Raw genomic sequence first — 22,534 nt, forward strand, 5'->3', positions numbered from 1 at the left:
GCCATCAGGGAAGCCCTACTTAGCCATTTTAAAATGTACAATTCAAGGGCATTTCGTGCCTTTACAATGCTGTGCAATCAACAACTCCCCATAGTCTCAGAAATTTTTCAATGTATCAGAAGAACACACTATAACCTATAAATAATCTTCCCCTATGGCCATCCTCCCTCCCATTCCCTGGCAAAAACGAATTTGCTTTTATGTCTTTTGATATGCTTATTTTGATATTTAATATAAAAGAAATCATAATACGTGGTCTTTTGTGTCTGGCTTTTTCCATTAGGTATAGTGGTTTTGAGGTTCATCTATGTTGTACCATGTATCAACATTTTTAGTTGTTTTTTTTTTTTGATGTGGACCATTTTTAAAGCCTTTATTGAATTTGTTACAATATTGCTTCTGTTTTATGGTTTAGTTTTTTGGCTGCGAGGCATGTGGGATCTTAGCTCCCTGACCAGGGATCAAACCCTCACCCCCTGCACTGGAAGGTGAAGTCTTAACCACTGGACTGCCAGGGAAGTCCCTATCAACATTTTTTATGGCTAAATAATATTACCTTGAGTGTACATACAACACAAATTGTTTATCCATTCACCCAGTGACGGACATTTGGGTTGCTTCCATGTTTTGGTTACTGTGAATATGAACATCTGTATACAAGTATTTGTCTGAGTACCTATTTTCAATTCTTTTGGGTATAAACCTAGGAGTAAAATTGCTGGGTCGTATGATAGATCTACTTTATATTTTTGAGGAACTCCACAACTTTTTTTCAAAGGGGCTTCACCATTTTACATTCCCACAAGCAATGTACAAGGGTTCCTATTTCTCCACATCCTTATCAACACTTGTTATCTTCCAATTTTTTGATTATAGCCAATCTGTTGGACCTGTTGAAAGAGCATCTCATTATGATTTTTATTTGCATTTCCTTAATGATCAATAAAGTTGAATATCTTTTCATGTGTTTGTTGGCCATTTGTATATCTCCTTTGGAGAAATGTCTATTGATGTCTTCTATCCATTCAGCTGTCTTTTTATTGTTAAGTTATATGAGTACTTTATATATTCTGATAGTAAACCCTTATCAGATATATAATTTGCAAATATTTTCTCCCATTCCATAGTTTATCTTTTTACTTGTTTGATAATGTACTTTGATACACAGAAGCTTTTAATGAATTCCAATTTGTCTATTTTTTTCTTCTGTTGCTTGTGCTTTTGGTGTTATAGCAAAAGAATCCATTTCCAGATATGAGGTCATGAAGACTTACCTTTATGTGTTTTCTGAATTTTATAGTTTTAGGTCAAAGACTTTAATTTCGGTCTTTGATCCAAGTTAATTTCTGTATATGGGGTGAGGCAGGGGCCCAGCTTCGTTTCTTTGCATGTGGATATCCACTTGTCACAGACCTTGTTGAAGAGACTATCTTTCTCTCACTGAATGATCTTGGCACCCTTATAGAAAGTCAACTGGCCACAGATGTATGGGTTTACTTCTGGGATCTCAATCCTATTCTATTGACTGATCTATACATCTATCCTTATGCTATTACCACAGTTTTAGTTACTATAGCTTTATGGTAAGTTTTGGAATCTTGAACTGCGGGTCCTCCAAATTTGTTTTTCTTTCTCAGTATGGTTTTGGCTATTTGGAACCTGTTGTAGTATTCCATGTGAATTTGTGGCTCAACTTTTCCATTTCTGCAAGAAAGGCATTTGGAGTTTTGACAGGCACTGCACTGAATCTGCAGATCACTTTGGTGGTACGGCCATCTTAACAACATTGTCTTGCAATCCATAAACTTGGAATTTCTTCCCGTAATTTTTTGTAGTTTTCAGTGTACAAATGTACTGTTTCTTTGGTTAAATTTATCCCTCAGTATTTTATCATTTTGGATGCTACTGTAAATGAAATTTTAAAATTTCCCTTTTAGATTTTTCATTGCTAGTGTAAAAAACACAACTGATTTTTAAAAATATTTACCTTGAAACCTGCAACTCTGTTGAATTCACTTATAACTAATTTTCTGGTGCGTGAGGAATCTTTAGCATAGTCAATCTGCGGAATCATGTTATCTGCAAATTAATAGGTTTACTTCTTATCAGTGTGGGTGCTTTTTATTCCTTCCTCTTGCTCAACTGCTCTGGCTAGGACTTCTAATGCAATGTTGATTAGTAGCAAAACATCTGGTGTCTTTGTCTTGTTCCTGCTCTTAGGGAAAAAGCTTTTAGTCTTTCACAATTAATAATGTATAATGAAGTATAAGGTTAGCTGTCAATTTTCATAAATGCCCTTTATCATGTTAGGGAGGCTCCCTTCTAGTCTTAGTTCACTGAGTGTTTTTATCATAAAAAGTATTTACATATTTTTGTTCCAAGTATAATTATTTCAAGCATAAAAGTATTACATTAGGAGAAATCTATAGGAGAAAGTGGAATAGAAAAAAATAGAGATTCTCGTTCAAAGAGAAAAAAATAATGAAAACTGTCTGACTATAAATAAGAACTTGTGCATGTATGTTTTAAATGAACATTGATAGGTATCGAATCACTGTGATACTTTTAGAAGTGTCCTAACAATTCTATTCAAACACAACAACATTTACTATATACAAAAAATCATACCATTTGCAACTGTTAAAACTCATGATAAAAATATAAAATACTGATTTACAAATGTCCAAGGGGAACACAGGTACTCAAAATTACTGTAGGTGATACATCCAGAAATATGAAGACACTGTTATAATCTAACCAGAACTTTCAGAAAGAGCAGGAAAGAAAATTCAACACTCAAACAGTCAAATATTTACTGAGCACCCACTACAACCTGTTCAATGTGCCAGGCACCACTCAATGTGCTAGTGATATACCAGGAGACAATATAAAGACTTATGAACCTACATTCTAATGAGGACAGACAATAAGCAAATAAACATGTAAATGTATACTAGGTCAGAAAATTAGTGCTAGGGAGAAAAATAAAGCAAGGAAGTAGGACAAGGGGAGTTGGAAAAGGATTGCTTTATACGTGAAGATGAAAGAAATTTCAATGGCTGAGTTGACTTTTGAGCAGACCTGAAGACACCTGCAAGGGAACCATGTGACTATCCACTATCCAGATAGGGGGAGGGGCTATGGCATTTTACTCTGTGTAAGAACAAAAGGCACTAAGAGACCTAGGCAAAAGAGTGTCCTTCAATACACACTAAGGAATGGGGGTACAAGACCAGGTTTGATTAAATAATTTTTAAAATTAATTTATTTATTTATCTTTGGCTGCACTGAGTCTTCGCTGCTGCACACAGGCTTTCTCTAGTTGAGGTGAACAGAGGCTACTCTTCATTGCAGTACGCAGGTTTCTCATTGTGGTAGCTTCTCTTGTTGTGGAGCATGGACTCTAGGTGTGCGGGCTTCAGTAGTTGTGGCATGTGGGCTCTAGAGCACAGGCTCAGTAGTTGTGGTACACGGGCTTAGTTACTCCGCGGCATGTGGAATCTTCCTGGACCAAGGCTCGAACCCATGTCCCCTGCATTGACAGGTGGATTCTTAACCCCTGAGCTACCAGGGAAGTCCCTGATTAAATAATTTTTGTTTGAACTAGCAACTATATATTTTGTTTGAACTAGCAACTATAAAACTATTTCATTTCAGGTTTATAGAAAAAATATTTATCATCTATTACACATAAATAATCATATAAGGCTTCGTGAACTACTCCTAATCCTGTATATGATACACTAAATCTGTTTAATTTTTTTGTTCCAGCAGTTACTGGAATTCCAGGAACAATGCCTAGTATAATTTCACAATGCAAATTTAAACCTGAAAATTAGGCAGAATGAACAACTGCAGTGGTTTTTAAGCTTGGTTTTAGTAGCAGAATCCTTCAAATAAATGTAACATGGAACTCCACAGATACAAAGAAGACTATGATAATGTACATTTATCACGTAAGTTCAGGTTCAAAACTTTTACTAATATAAAGCAAATAAATGAGAATACTCTGTCCCGATGAAAGATAAAACTCTAAATTAGTTATGATGTTATACCAACTTCAGCATCCAGTGTCTTCTGTATTGTTTTACATGTCTAGTATTGAAAAATTCTAATTCAAAGAGATTAAGAAACTATTTTATTACATCTGTTTACCATTATAGTTACTTAACAATTTGTCTTTTAATTTAAGGCTGCCCATTGTTTAAACGAATCTAGAAGACTGAAAGCAAAGTCATTTAAAAATGGTTGTTTCAAAATTTATCGTTACATTATATAACTGCTCATGTTCATTAAGGGGTGAACATTCAATTTAAGACAATAAATGGCAACAGTGAAATGACTTTTGTAAAAACACACTGCTGCATTGCTTGCAGTAGCGAAAGTCTAGAAATTACCTAAATGTATATCAACAGGAGACTAGTTAAACACATCAGAGAATTTCCATAAGTGAACAGTATATTCTAATTAAAGAGAGAAAGGCAATTCAGTGAGGACTACCCATGGAATTAATTCTCAAAATATAAATGAAAATAGCAAGGTAAAGAATGTGTACAGTATAACATTACATATGTTAAAGGGAGAGAAAGAGGAAAGAGAGGGAGAGGCTGAAGGAGAGAAGGAAGGAGCAGGAAAGGGGAGGAAGAGAGGGAGGTGAAAAAAAGGGAGAGAGATATAAAAATATGTCTCTATACATTCATATATTAAGGAATATCGACAGAAAAATCCACAGGAAATTAGGCTGCCTTCAAAGATAGAAACTGAATTAATTTGTGAACAGGAGTGAAAGGGAGATTGACTTTTTCCTGTAATTTAGGATACACTTTGCTGCCTTTTGAATTTTATAATATGTGCAAATATAACCTATTTCAAGAAATACTTCTTAAAAAAATAACATAAAAAAGAATTATGAAAAAAGTCCAGGTTCAGAAGCTGCTTTATTTATTTATTTATTTTTTTTGCGGTATGCGGGCCTCTCACTGTTGCGGCCTCTCCCGTTGCGGAGCACAGGCTCCGGACGCGCAGGCTCAGCGGCCATGGCTCACGGGCCCAGCGCTGCTCCACGGCACGTGGGATCCTCCCGGACCGGGGCACGAACCCGTGTCCCCTGCATCGGCAGGCGGACTCTCAACCACTGCACCACCAGGGAAGCCCCTCAGAAGCTGCTTTAAATCATCCCTGTTTGGAATAAATACTTTAAAATTCTACCTTGTAATATTAGAATATTCATTAAGGCTATTTAAAAAAAATTGTTTTAGATGCCACACAGTCTTCTCTGTTAGACAACTACCCAAAACTTTAAAATAGTTCAATGTGAACCCAAATTTTGCTTCACTTTCATAAGTGAAAACCAGCAGTTTCTAAAATTAAAAAGTTTTAAAAAGTAAAATGTATGACAAATGATGATAATTGAAGACTAAAGTCAACCTGTCTTCATTATATGGGAAAATAGTAATTAATTTACCTACTTTTATTTCCAAACCAGAATAACAAGTTTTCTGATTTAGTGCAAAATGTACTTTCAGCTCTGCAAAAAGACTTCAATGTTACAAGTAATACACTTCATTGTGAAGGATCACTGTATATCATATATGGGGTAGCAGCTCAAGAAAATGAGAGCAAGAAAGAGAAATGTGCAAATGATACAACACAGAGAAGAATATAATACGCACTTAGTGAGAAAATAAAGATTCAAACAAAGACATTAAAGAAAGGTTTAATCTAAGGGGGGATAATTTCAAAAAGATTTGGAGAGTTCCATCTCTGCCTAGATATAGAAAGCTGAGAAGACCCTCAAGACGGTAAGACAAAGCTGAATGAACTACATAATAACTTTTCCTGAACCTGTTGAAAAGTTCAGGTCACAAGGCAACAGTGCAGCATGAAATCTAAAGAAAGGCACTTCTAAGAAAAGAGGGAACACCAGCACTGAATCATCTGTGGCATAGCCTGGACGGCAGGCACCTTAAAAGCAACTGAAGAAAATTCAGTTAAATTTCTAAATAAAAACTGATAAAGTCCAAGTGTGGGTTAGTGGACAGCAAAGAACCTCAGGAGCCACAAGTACAATAGGAGTTCACATCAACTTTCAGGTTCTGCAAATGGAAATGGCATAAAAATGCTGAAACGTACACGAAGAATGCCTTCATTGGCTCACAAAACTTGACACAGCTGAAGAAAGAATCAACGAACTTGAAGAAAAGTCAATAGAAGTTACCCAAACTAAAAAAAAGAATAAAATAAAGCAAAGTATCCAAGAGCTATGAGATAATAACAAATGGTCTAACACATGTGTAATTGGTAACCCAGCAGGAAATGAGAGAAGAGAGCGTAAGTATTTGAGGAAACAATGGCTGAAAATTTTCCAAAAATAATGAAAAATATCAAACCACAGATGCAGAAAGCTCAGAGAATCCCAAACAAGGTAAATATCAAAAACAAAAGAAAACAAACAAAAAATACAATGTAACAACACACCTAAACACATTATATTCAAGATGCTGAAAATCAGAGATAAAATCTTAAACCCAGCTAGAGAGGAAAAAAGTATGCATTAATGACAAAGGAACGAAGATAAGAAGTACATCAGACTTCTCAAAAGAAACTATGATCAGGAGATAACGGAGAGACATCTTTAAAGTGCTGAGAGAATTTTAAAAATCCTCTCAATCCAAAATTCTATATTGGTGAAAATATCATTCAAAGTGAAGACAACTTCTAGATTCAGCTCTGATATATACAGATTGGAAGTCATCACTCCCATCCATAAAACAAGGGAAAAAACCAACAACTTTTCTTTGATTCAACAGAAAACCAAGGTTATAGGGCAAACTGCCATCCGGCAATGTGGAGAGAGAGGTGAATACAGAGAGTGACAGTTGAGATATGCTTAACTGGACCACTGGAAGGAACATTTAAATGGTAATTTCGACTAACTGCTGGTAGATGAGTGTAGACTACCATGAGAATGAAACTCCTAGGGCCCCCAAAACTTTCAAGGGCTTTACCTCCAAGAACCACAGAAGTTTCTCATGGTGAAAAAGCAAGAAAGATACCCCTGTTTCTCTGGCAGGGAGAAAAGAAAAGTAACCATTCTGAAATATTCACACAGTGTTGTTCTTCATAAAAAAAAGGCCTATTCTCCAGTAAAACAAACCTTACTAGAGCCTTATCTCACCCTGGAGAAGGGCATTTATCTGACATTGTCTGCTTTCTCCTAGTCTTCCTATGTCACTGGGAGTGGGCAGGAAGCTAAGAAACACTTGTGAACGCCACATCCAGGGACACAGGTCACTAAAACACTGAGTTTTAATAAGATTACAGAATGCTCCCAGTCCCCCACACCTTACCACCACACCAATAGGGCTCCAGTATAACAATGCATTAGAGATAAAAGAGACGCAAGATGCATGCCCTATCTAAAGAGGAGTTTTTGTGGATGCCCAAGATAACAAGAGAAATAAAAAACAAGGACAGTAGAGGAACTTTAAGCCTCTGGCACCTATAGCCACAGCAAACATTAACATAGCCAAACCCCTAGCCTGATCACCATAAAACCTCATAATGAAGACCTATCTACCTCATTTCCTATTACCCCACACATCATGTCGTTTTCAACAAAAAATTACAAAGCATTCTAAAAGACAAGAAAAACCATAGTCTGAAGAGACAAAGTAAGCATCAGAACCAGACTTAATTATGACATAGATATTGACATTTTCTGGCTCTTGTGGGAAAAGTAAACATTACCCAAGAAGAGACAGGTAATGTAAGCACAAAGATGGAACCATTAAGGATCAAAAGGAAATGCTAGAACTATAAAATAAGTTAATATTATAACAGAAATGAAGACTGCATTTGACGAGTTCATCAGTACATAAGACATAGACAAAGAATAGATCAGTGAATCTGAACCAGTGAATAGAAACTTGCAAAACTGAAATGCAATAGGAAAAAGAATGAAAACAAACAGAAGAGGATATCTAAGAACAGTGGACAATTTCAAAAGATGTAACATACACATAATTGAATACCAGAAGGAGAAAAAAAGAGAAAACAGTACAGAAAAAATATGAAATAATAATGGCTGAGAACTTTCCAAAATTAATGACAGACTCCAAACCATGGATAAAGGAAGCAAAGAGAAGACAAAGTAGGATAAGAATCCAAAAAATGACAACTAGTTATCTCATTTCAAAATGAGGAACATGAGAGCAAAGAGAAAATTTTGAAAGACAGAGAAAAAACGTACCTCACCTACAGGGGAACAAAGATAAGAATTACAAAAGACTCCTTGTTAGAAACTATGGAAGCAAGAAGAGAGTGGAGTGAGATAAAGTGTTGGAGAAAAAATCACCAACTTAGAATTCTACATCCAGCAAAATTATCTTTCAAAAGAGGAGAAGTAAAGATTTTATCAGACAAACAAAAATTGAAGGAATTCATCACAGCAGATCTAGATTACCAGAAATGTTTTTTAAAAGTTCTTCAGGGAGAAGCAAAATTATACAGGTCAGAAACTGGGACATATATAAAGAAAGAATATTAGGGAAAGAATAAATGAAGAAAAAATCTTTTTTCTTATTCTTAACTTTTTTTGGGGGGGGCGGTGTGGCATGGCTTGCGGTTATTAGTTCCCCAACCAGGGATTGAACCCATGCCCCAGAAGTGAAAGCACTGAGTCCTAACCACTGGACCGCCAGGGAATTTCCTATTCTTAAAGTAATAATAGTGACAGTATATTGGGTGAAGATAGAATATGGATAACTGAAATGAATGAGAGCAATATCATAATGGACAGAATACACTGTTAAAAGGTATCTGCATTACATGTGAAACAGTATAATGGCATTTGAAGTTAATGTAATTACAAAGGTATATTTCAAAATCTGGGACAATCACTAAAAACTTTTTAAAAACACATAATTGATATGTTAATAGATGAGATTAAATAAATCACATGAAAGGTTCAGTGAAAACCGGACAGGGGAAAGCAAGAAAGTGAGAGAGAGAGAAAGAGAGAAAGAAAGAAAGAGTCAACTATACATTGCCTACAAGACTAAGGTTAAAAGTAAATATAAAGACTAACATTAAAAGTAAAAGGAAGGAGCAAACACTAATCAAAAGCAAGCTCTCTCCTATCTCACACAGTATATAGAAATTAACTCTACATTAGTCAAAGACCTAGATATAGGAGCTAAAACTATAAAACTCAGAAGAAAATACAGGGATAAATCATCATAACTTTAGATTTGTATTAGAAACATCCCAAAAGCATGAGCAAAAAAAAAAGAGGGCTTGCCTGGTGGCGCAGTGGTTGAGTCCACCTGCCGATGCAGGGGACATGGGTTCGTATCCCGGTCTGGGAAGATCCCACATGCCGCGGACCAGCTGGGCCCGTGAGCCATGGCTGCTGGGCCTGTGCGTCCGGAGCCTGTGCTCCACAACGGGAGAGGCCACAACAGTGAGAGGCCCATGTACGGCAAAAAAAATGTATATTGAACTTCATCAAAATTAAAAACTGTGCATCAAAGAATATTATCAGAAAAATAATAAGATCACCTATAGAATGGGAGAAAATATTTGCAAATTATATACCTGATAAGGGTCTTCTAACAAAATATATAAAGAATTCATACAACTCAATAACAAAAAGACAACCCAATTAAAAAACAGGCAAAGGGCATAAACAGACATTTCTCTGAAGGAGATATACAAATGGCCAAAAAGCACATGAAAAGATATTCAACCTCATTTGTCATTAAGGGAATGTAAATAAAAACCACACGATACCACTTCACATAGAGCATACTGACTATAATAACAGAATTGGCTATAATCAAAAATATAAGTGTTAGCAAGGAGAGAAATAGGAACACTTGTACATTGCTGGTGGGAAGGTAAAATGGTGAAGCCACTGTGAAAAACAGTTACGGAGTTCCTCAAAAAGGTAAATAAATTCTACTCCTAGGTATATACCCAAAAGAATTGAAAATAGGTACTCAAAAAATATTCATATGAGAATGTTCATAACAGCACTATTCACAACAGTCAAAAGGTTGAAACAACTCAAATGTCTATCACTGGATGAATGCATGAGTTGTGAGATATGTATGCAATGAAATATCATTCAGCCATAAAAAGGAAGTAAGTACTAGCTACATCATGGATGAACCTTGAAAACACTGTAGTAAATGAAAGAAGCCAGACATAAAAGGCCCATATATTGTATGATTCCACTTATAAGAAATTAGAATAGAAAACAGATTGGTAGTCACCAGATGCTGGAGGGAGATTAGAATAGGCAGTAACTGCTTAGAGGGTACGGGGCTTTATTTTAGAGTGATGAAAATGTTTTGGAAATAGATAGAGGTGGTGGTTGCATGTTATGAATGTACCAAATGCCACTGAATTGTTCAGGGTAAAATGGTTCATTTTATGTTATGTAAATTTCATATCAACGAAAATGAAGTAAAGAAAGAAAAAAGAGAGGGAGTGTGGGAGAAAGAAAGGAAGGAAGAAAAGGAGGATAGCTGTATTAAGACAAAGCAGACTTCAGTCCAAAAAAACTTATCACAGCAACAGAGGCATTAACTAAGGATTCAATAAGAAAACAAAACAATCCTTAGTGTGCATGCACCTAAAAAACAGAGCATCAAAATATATGAGGCAAAAATTCATAGACCTGAAAGGGGAAATGGACAAATCCACGTTATAGCTGGAGAATTCAAAACCTCCCTTGAGATAATCAACAAACGGAACAGAGAGAAAATCAGTAAGGATAGAGCTGACCTGAACGGAACTATCCGTCAACTTGATCTAATTAACAGTTATAGAATACTCTGTCCAGCAACAGAACACACAGACTTCTCAAGCTCACGTGGAAACACTCCTCAAGACAGACCACTTTCTGGGCCATAACACACACACTCTAACAAATTTTTAAAAAATAGAAATCATACAAAGTGTGTTGTGAGATCACAATGGAATGAAGTCAGAAATCAGTAACAGAAAAGTAGCTGGAAAATCCCCAAATTTTGGAGATTAAACAACACACATCTAAGTAACACATGGGTCAAAGAAAAAGTCTCAAGATAAATTTAAAATTATTTTGAATTAAATTAAAGTGGAAATAAATACAACTTATGAAAATGTGTAGGGTGCAGCAAAAGCATTGGGAAGTTAATTTATAGCATTAACTGCATATATTAGGAGAGAGCTAAACATCAATAATCTAAGATTCCACCTCAGGAAACTAAAGAAAGAAGAGCAATTCAGGCATCAAGCAAGCAAAAGAAAAGAAACAATAAAAATTACAGAATCAATGAAATTGAAAGGAGGAAAGTATAATAATAGAAAATCAATGAAACCAAAATCTGGCTCTTTAAACAGATCAATAAAATAGATAAGCCTTTAGCCAGGTGAACAGAGAAAAAAAGAGAGAAGACAAGTTTACCAATATCAGAAATGCAGGGGCTTCCCTGGTGGCGCAGTGGTTGAGAGTCCGCCTGCCGATGATCACTATTGATTCCATGGAGAATAAAAAGACAATAAAGGACTATTATGAAAAATTCTATGCTCACAAGCTTGGTAAATTAGATGAAAGGGACCGATTACTTGAAAGCCTACTAAAACTCACACAAGGAGAAGTAGATTATCTGAATAGGCCTATTATTATTAAAGCAATTGAATTGGTAGTTAATAACTTCCCAACAAAGAAAGTATCAGGCCCAGATGGTTTCACTGGTGAATTCTACCGAAGATTTAAGAGAGTAATGATAACAATTCTCTACAAAATCTTCAAGGAAATATAAGAGTGAATATTTCTTAACTCATTCTATGAGGCCAGCATTATCCTAATATCAAAACCAGATAAAGACATTACAAGAAAGGAAAACTACAGACCAGTATCTCTCGTGAATGCAAAAATCCTCAACAAAACGTTAGCAAATTGAATGTAAAATTACATTAAAAGAATTATAAACCACAACCAAGTGTGATTTATTCCAGGTATGCAAAGCTGGTTCAACATTCAAAAACCAGTCACCGTAATCCACCACACATCAATAGGCTAAATAAGAAAAATCATATGAATTGACACAGGAAAACCATTCTCCTATACTCACAATAAAAACTTTCCACAAACCTGAATAAAAGAAAAATTCCTCAATTTAATTAAAAAAAAAACTGCAACCCCACCCTCACCCCAAACTATAGCTAACATCATAATTAATGGCAAGAAATTAGAAGCTTTCCCCCTAAGATAAGGAACAAGGCAAGGATATCATCTCTCTCTACTCCTATTCAACACTGTAATGAAGTCCTAGCTAATACAATAAGAAAAGAAGAGGTACACAAATTTGGGACAAAACAATTAAACTGATGTGTGTGTGTGTATATATATATATATTTATTTATTTATTTTTATTTATATTTATATATATTTGTTGTTGATTCTTTGGAATGGATATAAAGAATCTCCAAGAACTCCAAGAATTAACAAGCAAATATAGCAAGGTCATAGGACAGAAGATTAATATACAAAAGTTAACTGCTTTCCAGTATACCAGTAATAAACAATTGGAATCCGAAATTTTAAAAACATTTACCATAGCACCAAACAAAACAATAAAACACTTGGGTAAAAATCTAACAATACATATAGGATGTACATGTAGAAAACTACAAAACGTTAATGAAAGAAATCACAGACATATAAATAAATGGAGAGATATTCCATGTTCATGGATTGGAAGACTAAAAACTAATATATCAGTTCTTCCCAACTTCATCTGTAGATTCAATGCAATCACAATCAAAATCACCAGAATCTATTCTGTAGATATCAACAAACTGATTTTAAAGTTTATATGGAAAGGCAAAAATGCCCTGGAGTAACCAAGACAACCGTGAAGAAAAACAATGCTGGAGGATTCCCCATTACCCAACTTTAAGACTTAATATAAAGCTACAGTATTCAAGACAGAGTAGTTGGCCAAAGAATAGACACATAGATCAACAGACCAGAATAATTAGACCCACACAAATATGCCCAACGGATGATATAACAAATAGGTATTTTTTCTCACAATTGAAGGAAACTAGTTTTTAAATGCCCTAAATTCAAATCTTCCCAATAATGCTGATTAAGCTCAATCTCCATTTTATTAACGTCCAAAATGCTAAATTCTACTTTCTGTTTATACTTGGTGAACTATATCTACGATTGGAACCCTGAGGCATGAATTGGAGCAATTTAATAACTACATAAAAGGTGGCAACTAGCTGATAGAAAAATTTCACACGACCACCAGAAAATCTTGCTTTCCCCAAATGTTAGCAATAGTCAGAAAAATAAAGAACATATTTTCTGAACTTGGTCTTCATGTCTCAGCTTAAATGTTACTTTGGGAGGCCTTCTGTGACCCCTGGGATAAGTTAAACCCACTTGCAGTATAATTAGGCAGAACCCTATACCTCCTCTCTTTTGTAAACATTACATTAATTATATTAAACTAACATAATTATATATAACTAATATACTGATATTAATGTGTACACACATTATAGACTGTATGGCTCCAGCAGGTCAAAGACCTTTTCTTATTCACTAACCCCTTGTGCCCCTGGCACAAAACAAATGCTCAATAATTATCTGTTGAATTTAACTGCATAAAATATGTGTTGTGAAGAAGAGGCATAAAATTTCAGTCATCAGAAACACCAAAAGATCTATGTTTTTAAATGTCAAAGAGAAAAAGGTTCATAAAACTGGTCAAAAATTTTTCTTTAACTTACAAAATCGAAAGGAATTTTGTGAAAGAAAAAATTCCTAAGAGAAATGGGAATAACCAAAATTATCCAGCCATGACCCAGATCAGTAGTTCTCAACCTCACTCCACACAGAAGTTACCTGGGACATTTAAACAATACCAATTTAATTGGGCTAGTAATAGAGCCCAAATGATAGGAAGTACTTAAAATTTCTTCAGGTGAATTTAATGTTCTGTTAGGGTAAAATACAGTCCAGTACAAAGAGCTCAAGAAACTGTCTCAAACAAGTCTCACAACTGGAAAGATCACTACAATAAACAAGAAAATGAAAACTGATAAAATGGAAAATAGCAAACCTTTATTTAATACCAGTAGGGTTTTAGCAATAAACAAAAAGCATTTATAATTGATAGGTTAAGTAGAACATAAGCAAGGAGTACAGTATAAAGAAAAATCAAATTGTAAATCAGACAGTATGCTGTGAAAACCATAAGAATTCTACAGAGAATTTCACACTATCAAGATATATACTTTATTCAAATTCATTCATAGAGTCTACTACATGTCAAGCCAACTAGGCACAGGAAACTAAAACAAATAAAAGTGTGTTTTCTATAAACAGTGTGGAAACAAATGGTAAGCCAAATGGAAAACAAGATGATTGAATCCCTGTTCTCAACCTTCATTGAAATTAATTAAGTGGATTGAAGACTTAAATACAGAATGCAAAACTATGGTACTTTAAGAAGACAGTATAGGAGAATACCTTTATGATTTCAGATTAGGAAAGGATTTCTTCCTTTTTTTTTTTTTAGGAAAGGATTTCTTTAAAAAGACACAAAAATCAATAAGCATAAAGGAACAGACTGATATTCTTATCTATACTGAAATTAAGAATTTTTACTCATCATAAGATACCATTTAAAGGAAGGAAAAAGTTCAGAAAATTGGAGAAGCTATTTGTAACCACATAAATGGGAACAAAAGTATTTATAAAGCCTTGGTATCCAGAATATATAAAGACCTGTATCCAGGATACATAAAGATTTCCTATGAATCAATGTCTTTTTTTTTGAATTCTGAACTTTGTATGTGAAAACCCACAGGATGAACGTGTCTCTGCATGATGTTATCTTCTTCCAGAGAAGAGCTAATTTGCTTCAGGCAAACATCTAGCCTAAGAACACTGACAACTGGTTATTAATTAAGCTTAATAAATCCAATCAGGGATAGGGATGATTTGACACTGGACAGCAGTCTTTGTAAAGGCCGATTTACTTCCAGCTCACTATTACCACTAAGGTGTATCCTTTCAGAGTTCTAACCAAAAGCCTTGGGGACTTAAATGAGTCCCTCATCCTTTGTGTGCCCTGAACTCCAATTTTTGAACCCCCTAACCACAGGATGTCAAAATCTCTCCTCAAATTCTCAGTTTCTCAACACTGCATGAGGAATTAGAGGATATCTTTAGGGAGAAAAACTGGTCCCAAATGACTGGGCTCATGTAATTGAGCTTCCCACTTCTCTCAGATCTTGATTTTGCAATTCTTCACTACCTTGGTAGTTTTCAGTAATTTCAAATGGTTATACTTTTAATCTAGCTCTTCTAGTTATTTTCAGCAGGAGGGCTGGCTCAAAAAACCTAGTCTCTAATCACCTTCATAATTTTTTAAAGACTATACTTCTTTCTTCTAATTAAAAGGTCTAGAAGCAAGAACACTCCGGTAGTAATAAGCACCAGGAGCACCTAAATTTTGGTTTCTAAATACCATTCCCACTAAAAGAAATTTGTACTCCTTGGAGAAATTGTTGATTCCATGTATCAGGGTGGGATATACAAATCGCACCGCTATAGACATAATGTTTGTATCCTCCCAATTGGGATGTTGAAACAGTCCTCAATGTGATGGTATCTGGAGGTGGGGCCTTTGGGAAGTGATTAGGTCATGATGGCAGAGCCCTCATGAAATGAGTTTAGTGCCTTATAATAGAGACTCCAGAAAGCTTGATCCCCCTTTCTGCCCATGTGAGGGCACAGTGAAAAAATGGTCACCTATGAACTAGGAATCTGGTCGTCATCAGACACTGAATCTGAGGGCTCCTTGATCTTGGACTTCTCAGCCTCCAGTACTGTGAGAAATAAATTTCTACTGTGTATAAGCTACCCAGTCTATGGCAGTTTGTTATAACGGCCCAAATGGACTAAAACAGATATCTAGTTAAAAGTAAATTCCTCTCCCACTTTTGACCCTCAGCTACCTAGCTCCTCTCCCTGAAGGTGATGTCTGTATAAAGGACTTTGGGTATCCTTCAAGATTTAAAACATATATAAAACTAGAAATTAGCCAAAAACAACAAATATAAGTGAACTTAGGTCAAAAATTGCCTACTCTGATCACTGTCAGATGGATATAGAGAAGATGGTCAATTAGGGTATCTTCAAATGTGTAAGCATTTTCTCTCACCATCTCTACTTCATGAAACAAATATTTGAAAGACACCTTACTCTTATAAAGGGAGTTCAGCACTATGCTGAAAAGTAGATGATAAGAAAAACGCAATCCTTGCTCTTAAGAAGCTTACAGTTTTGCTGAGGACACGAAGTAAAAAAGAAAGTATTCTTCCCGGATAACACTTTACTAATGTCTTCCCTGATCCCCTGAATCCTGTCTAAAACCACGCTCTGCGGTTCCTTCCTCTCCATCACCATCCTGTCAAAAATCTGCTCTTTTCCAGAATTCTCTCAATTTCAGTTCATTATACCAACACTGAGTGGGATGATGGATTTGATGGCGGTGAGGTTAAACAGAAACCTAAGAATCATCTTTGCACTTTCATCCCACACCCAGCAGATAAGCAAATTCTGACTATATATCCTAAATATTTCTAAAACTCCTCCTATCCTTTCTATCCCCGTTTTTGCTCTCAGTTAAGACCAGCATCATCTCTCATCTGGGCCACTTAATTGCTCCATACCGAAGTCTCTTCCCTCCAATTCTTGCTCCAAACCACTATTCTGAATGCTCCCCATCCTTAGTAGGCATGATACATAGGCCTTCATTAATCTGCCCTCTACCTACCTCTCCAATTTAACATCTTACCATTGCATCCCACTCAGATATAACCTTATTTCATCCTTCAACCATTCTAAACTTTTTTCTGGTTCCTCCAACCTACATTCCACACTTCTACACCTTGCATCTGCAGTCTATTTTGTTTGTAATGCCCCTTCTTTCCCAGTTCTATACCAATCCATCCACCTGGCTAATGCCTCTTGTGACAAGACCCAGATAACCTCCCTGACCAGGTCCTCTTCCCTACTCTGAACAGTGAGTTACTCCCCCCACACACTGTGACATCACAGATCTTGTACATACTTATATTACTGCTCTTATTTACCCTAAAATATAAGCATTTGTTCACATGTCAGCCTCCCCCAAAACTTGGTATCCTTTGAAGTTGTCCTCCAGTGTCTTATTTTTGCAAACCTGATGTCAACCCAATATACACTAAAATATCTCAATAAACGTTTGTTGTATGAACTAAGTGAATGAAGCCTTCTCTTTTCCTCTATCTCCCTTTCTCATTTTCTTCCCCCTTTGGATAGCAACCCACAACCATGTGTCATGACTGTCTATGGATATAAGTTACTTACATGATTTCAGAATTCTGATGCCATAAAAGGTGACTACATGTTCTACCCAAAGGCTAAATTATCAAAGTCCCTAAGTGAGGACAGCACAATTTTCCAGCAGAACCTCGGGTCCAAGAGAAGAATCTCTTTCAAGCATAATCTCAAGTCCCCTTGATTCCCATCCTAAGACGGTCTCAGTTTCTAAATGGATTACAAGGCTCATCCTCAGCAGGCCCAATCCAGTCTTAAGTTGGACACTTTAAGATAGAACAAGTTTCACCACTAAGATGTCTCCATCAAAGTATCTGAGATAGCTGGGGGCAAAGACTTTAGTCTGTAAAGCCCCTTATACAGCTAATGTTTCCCTGGAATATCCCTTGAAACACTGCTCATCTTAAAACTACTTGACTTGAAACCTTAATCTTATTCTGGTACTCATTCATCACTCAATATTTATTTAGCACCTACTCTGTGCTGGATACTTTACCAAAGCTCTGGGGTCATCACCCATAACATAAATATGTATATGTGACGTGACCCGACTTGCCTGACCTGACTTGTCACCATGGCCTAAATGACAATGATGATGGTGTGGCATGGCTGCACCTGGCCCCTGCTTATTCTGTGCTGGGACCTCATCTTCCAGTCCCCAGTGAAAGGCATACTATAAATTGATCCAAATTCAAGAGTTGTCCAGCTGACTCTACAGCATTTAGTCGGTTCTCTTTTTCCTCTAACTCTTCTCTCTCTGCCAACATTATCTTGGATTTTGGTTTTTTTTTTAAGTTTCCATTATTTAGCTTCTTTTATAAGGTTGAATTTTTAATTTTTCTCCTTCTCCCTCTCAAAAAAATGCCAAACTAAAACTAAAATGTCAGACATTATTTGTCTTCTTATTCATATACTGGTTCTCAATACTTTACCTGTGCTTCCACAGCTCTATGGAGAAAAAAGTACTTCTTCCTGCTCTATTGGCACTTTCTGGAATTACAAATTCAATGCTAAATAATTGTGGCAGGTGACAAAACAATTTCCTCATAAATCACAAGGTATAAAGAGCTTGGTAGAAGCTGAATGTAAAGCAAACAGAGACACTCTTCTGACAAATTAGAACAAGGTATAATTAGAACTCAAAGGATAGCTTGGAGTACCGTGAAGAGGAACTTGAAGAAAATCTTGGGCAGGGTATCTCCAGTACCAGTTAAAGTAAATAATCTAACACTAAAATTCCTACTAAAGAGTCAAGAACCTGGACTTCCCAGGTGGTCCAGTGGCTAAGACTCCATGCTCCCAATGCAGGGGGTCTGGGTTTGATCCTTGGCCAGGGAACTAGATCCCACATGCATGCTGCAACTAAGATCCCATGTGCTGCAACTAAAAAAGATCCCACATGCTGCTACTAAAGATCCTGCATGCCACAACAAAGATCCCTCGTGCTGCAGCCAGGACCCGGTGCAACCAAATAAATTAAATATTTTTTTAAAAAACGAGAGTCAAGAAACAATTCACAGGCAGGAGGTTTGTGGAAAATATGATAGTGGAGGGCTAAATCATTTCTTTTTTTTTTTTAATGTACAGCTTCACTCTAACATTTTTTAAAATTATTTATTTATTTACTTATTTTTGGTTGCGTTGGGTCTTCATTGCTGTGCACAGGTTTTCTCTAGTTGCATCAAGCAGGGGCTACTCTTCACTGCAGTGCACGGGCTTCTCATTGTGGTGGCTTCTCTTGTTGCGGAACATGGATTCTAGGCGCGCGGGCTTCAGTAGTTGTGGCACGTGGGCTCAGTAGTTGTAGCTCGCAGGCTCCAGAGTGCAGGCTCAGTAGTTGTGGCACAGGGGCTTAGTTGCTCTGTGGCATAGGGGATCTTCCTGGACCAGGATTGAACCCGTGTCCCCTGCATTGGCAGGCGGATTCTTTTTATTTTTTTAATTTTTTTTTGCGGTATGCGGGCCTCTCACTGTTGTGGCCTCTCCCGTTGTGGAGCACAGGCTCCGGACGCACAGGCTCAGCGGCCATGGCTCACGGGCCCAGCCGCTCTGTGGCATGTGGGATCTTCCCGGATCGGGGCACGAACCCGTGTCCCCTTCATCGGCAGGCGGACTCTCAACCACTGCGCCACCAGGGAAGCCCCTTTTTATTTTTTATTCTTTTTAATTTATTCATTTTATTTATTTTTGGCTGTGTTGGGTCTTCGTTGCTGCACGTGGGCTTTCTCTAGTTACGGCGAGTGGGGGCTACTCTTTGTTGTGGTGCACGGGCTTCTCATTGCGGTGGCTTCTCTTGTTGCAGAACATAGGCTCTAGGCACGCGGGCTTCAGTAGTTGTGGCACGTGGGTTCAGTAGTTGTGGCTCACAGTTCTAAAGCACAGGCTCAGTAGTTGTGGTGCACAGGCTTAGTTGCTCCACAGCATGTGGGATCTTCCAGGACCAGGGCTCGAACCTGTGTCCCCTGCATTGGCAGGCAGATTCTTAACCACTGTGCCACCAGGGAAGTCCCCCAAATCATTTCTAATCACACAAGTCTGGGAGTGATCACTCCAAACTCTGAACTCCTGTAACTATATATGTGATACCCAATCCAGACTTGTTCTTGCAATGCATATCTTTACTTGCTAGACGATACATTCTTTGGCTGTTTATTTCATCTTTATAATATCCTTCTGGCAGGCATATTTAAAAAAAAATCTCGTTTATCAACCCTGTGATTTTCAGGTTTTAACTTACTTTCACAGGTAGGCTACCCTATTGGAGGAGCATACAATCTTCGAGCTCTTAGCAATTACATTTATCATTTAAAAGCAGTCTCAGTGCTATTCAAGAGATCTCAGTGCTATTCAAGAGATCTCAGTGCTATACTAGAGATCAGATTAAATAGTAATGAGACTGTTTTCCCATAATCTTCTCACTTTATGAATGGCAAACCTAAGACCAAACACTGAAGGTAATAATCCTTCCTAACGTCAAAAATACACTTCTATAATAACAAGCACCTCAGAATATATACATGCCACAAAATGTGCATCTATATAATGTTAGACAGTTTGAAAAGTGATGTCACATACTCTTACCTCATTTAAGCTCCACAATTTTTATTTTACCAGGGAGTAAAACTGCATAAGTTGCCAGAGGGAACTAATAATTATTGAGTGCCTACTGTTCTGGTACCCATCTTAACAAATACGATCAACACGTACTTTACGTGCCGACAACCTCAGGATGCATGACACTGGTTTTTAAAACAGGCCTGCTAGAGCTGAACATGTAAGACTATTTATTAAATGAAAGATTTTAGGTTTGTTTCCCATTATGTGTAAGTCTGTACTGGGTGCTGTAATTCTTCTCAAACTTTAATGTGCATACTTTTCACTGGAGATCTTGTCAGAATTCAAATTATGATTCAATAGGTCTCAGGTAGGGCTCAAGATTTCTAACAAGGTGCCAGGTGATGCTGATATTGTTGGTCTGCATTTTGAAAGCAAGGTTGGACTTCTCTGGTAGCACAGTGGTTAAGAATCTGCCTGCCAATGAGAGCAAGGTTGTACAATATATAATTTACCCTGGGAGTTCCCTGAGAGCCTAGCGGTTAGGATTCCGGACTTTCACTGCCAAGGCCAGAGTTTGATCCCTGGTCGGGAACTGAGATCCCATGAGCAGCCTGGGGCGGCCCAAAACAAAAACACAAATTTACCCTAACTAGCACTACTAGCTAAAACTTAACGTCCTTTCACCTTCAATAACTCTTAAGTGATACTATTATCATTCCTACTTGACACCCAAGACTAAGGCTCAGAGAAATTAATTTTGCCTACATGACAAAGCTGATGTGTGCGGAACCAGATTACAAACTTAGGCACACGGACTCCACAGGGCACTCAACCGCTCCACAGTATCCCGACGTGATCGCAGTTGACAGGCAGATTCTGAAGTCTAAGCCAGATGCAGAGTTGTTATCTCCTGTACCACTGTTCCGAGTGGGGTCCCTGCTATAATTGTGCGTCTGGTGTCAACAGAACGTTGGAGGGCAGGGGAAAGAGATCCAGAGCCTCCCTCTCAATACGGCGCAGTGGGTAGGGAACGCCCGGACCGTCCTGCGGCGGGGACGGTGTCCTCGGGGTACCACGGAACCCGGGGAGGTACGCCAGTTGTCCTCGGGCGGGAGTGAGGGGGCGGGGCCTGCGCCAGGGAAAGGTTCCGGGCGGGACGTACCAACGCGCGCCGCGGAAGGGGTTCCAGAGGCGAGGCCGGCGCTGCTGCCTCCGCGCCCGGAGCCGAAGCCGAGGAAGTCTTAACCCGACCCTCGGCTCCCTTGTGGAGTGGAATACCAGGGTTCTCTTTCGCTACAGCCGTTTCCTAAGAGACTTCCTCCGGCCCCTCAGTCGAGTGGGAGGCCCCGGAAATGGGGGCCGAGCGGCACCTGGCCAGCCGCTGGGGGGAGACTGTCCAGTCGTTTACCAACTCTATCACGCCCCACGCAAACCCACCCACTCCGGTGCCGCCGCCGTAGCCCTTACCAGCTCTTTGGGCGGCTTCTCTGGGGTTTTTCCAAACAGCCCCATGGCGAACTGAACTCGTCTCACCCCTCCCGGCTTTCCGTTCCCTGCACCCAGGCAGGTCACGGGCAGCCGCCTGGGCGGGGCCGCTGAGAGGCGAGGAGTCGGGGCGCCAGGAGCAGGGAGCGGCCGCGGGGAGCCTTGGTGCGCATGCGCCGAACTCATGCGCAGACTTGGGTCGGCGGAGTTTTGTCAGAAAGATTGAGGCGATTGCGCACTTTCTGGGAGGGGACTTGTGGGCCCAGGTGTGTTCTTTTGAGGCGTAGAGGCGGTTCCTCTGAAAGGTGCGAGTTTATTGACTACACCTGGTGATTACAGCTGTGCCTGCTCACCTAAACCTGTATGTTGTGGCACCGGAAGTCTGTATCTCTACCCAAACGAGGTACAATACTTTTACAACCACTTTCCTAACATCTTTATCCTTCTGTCCCGTAGGCACCTCACATGCAGCGAGCCAGAAATGACCTCTTCCTCCCGGCAGACCTACTCCTCTCCTCTGTTGTCACTACCGTGACCTAGTCACTAAAACCTGGACATTATCTTTCCTGCCCCTCTTACCAAGTCCCAACAATT

General features: G+C 38.2%; 1 protein-coding gene across 1 annotated transcript in view; it reads right to left on the reverse strand.

The window, feature by feature from the left end:
- The window catches only part of CHMP3 (charged multivesicular body protein 3), a 77,359-nt gene extending 55,218 nt beyond the window's left edge, over positions 1-22,141 (reverse strand). The window contains exon 1 of the mRNA XM_024743718.1: positions 21,923-22,141. Coding sequence (XP_024599486.1) covers positions 21,923-22,126 — 204 coding nt within the window. The 5' untranslated portion in view covers positions 22,127-22,141. The remainder of the gene's footprint in view (positions 1-21,922) is intronic.
- Between the last annotated feature and the right edge of the window lie 393 nt (positions 22,142-22,534).

Source organism: Neophocaena asiaeorientalis, unplaced genomic scaffold, assembly GCF_003031525.2.
Source record: "Neophocaena asiaeorientalis asiaeorientalis breed wild unplaced genomic scaffold, Neophocaena_asiaeorientalis_V1.1 scaffold114, whole genome shotgun sequence".
In the NCBI taxonomy this organism is placed as follows: Eukaryota; Metazoa; Chordata; class Mammalia; order Artiodactyla; family Phocoenidae; genus Neophocaena; species Neophocaena asiaeorientalis.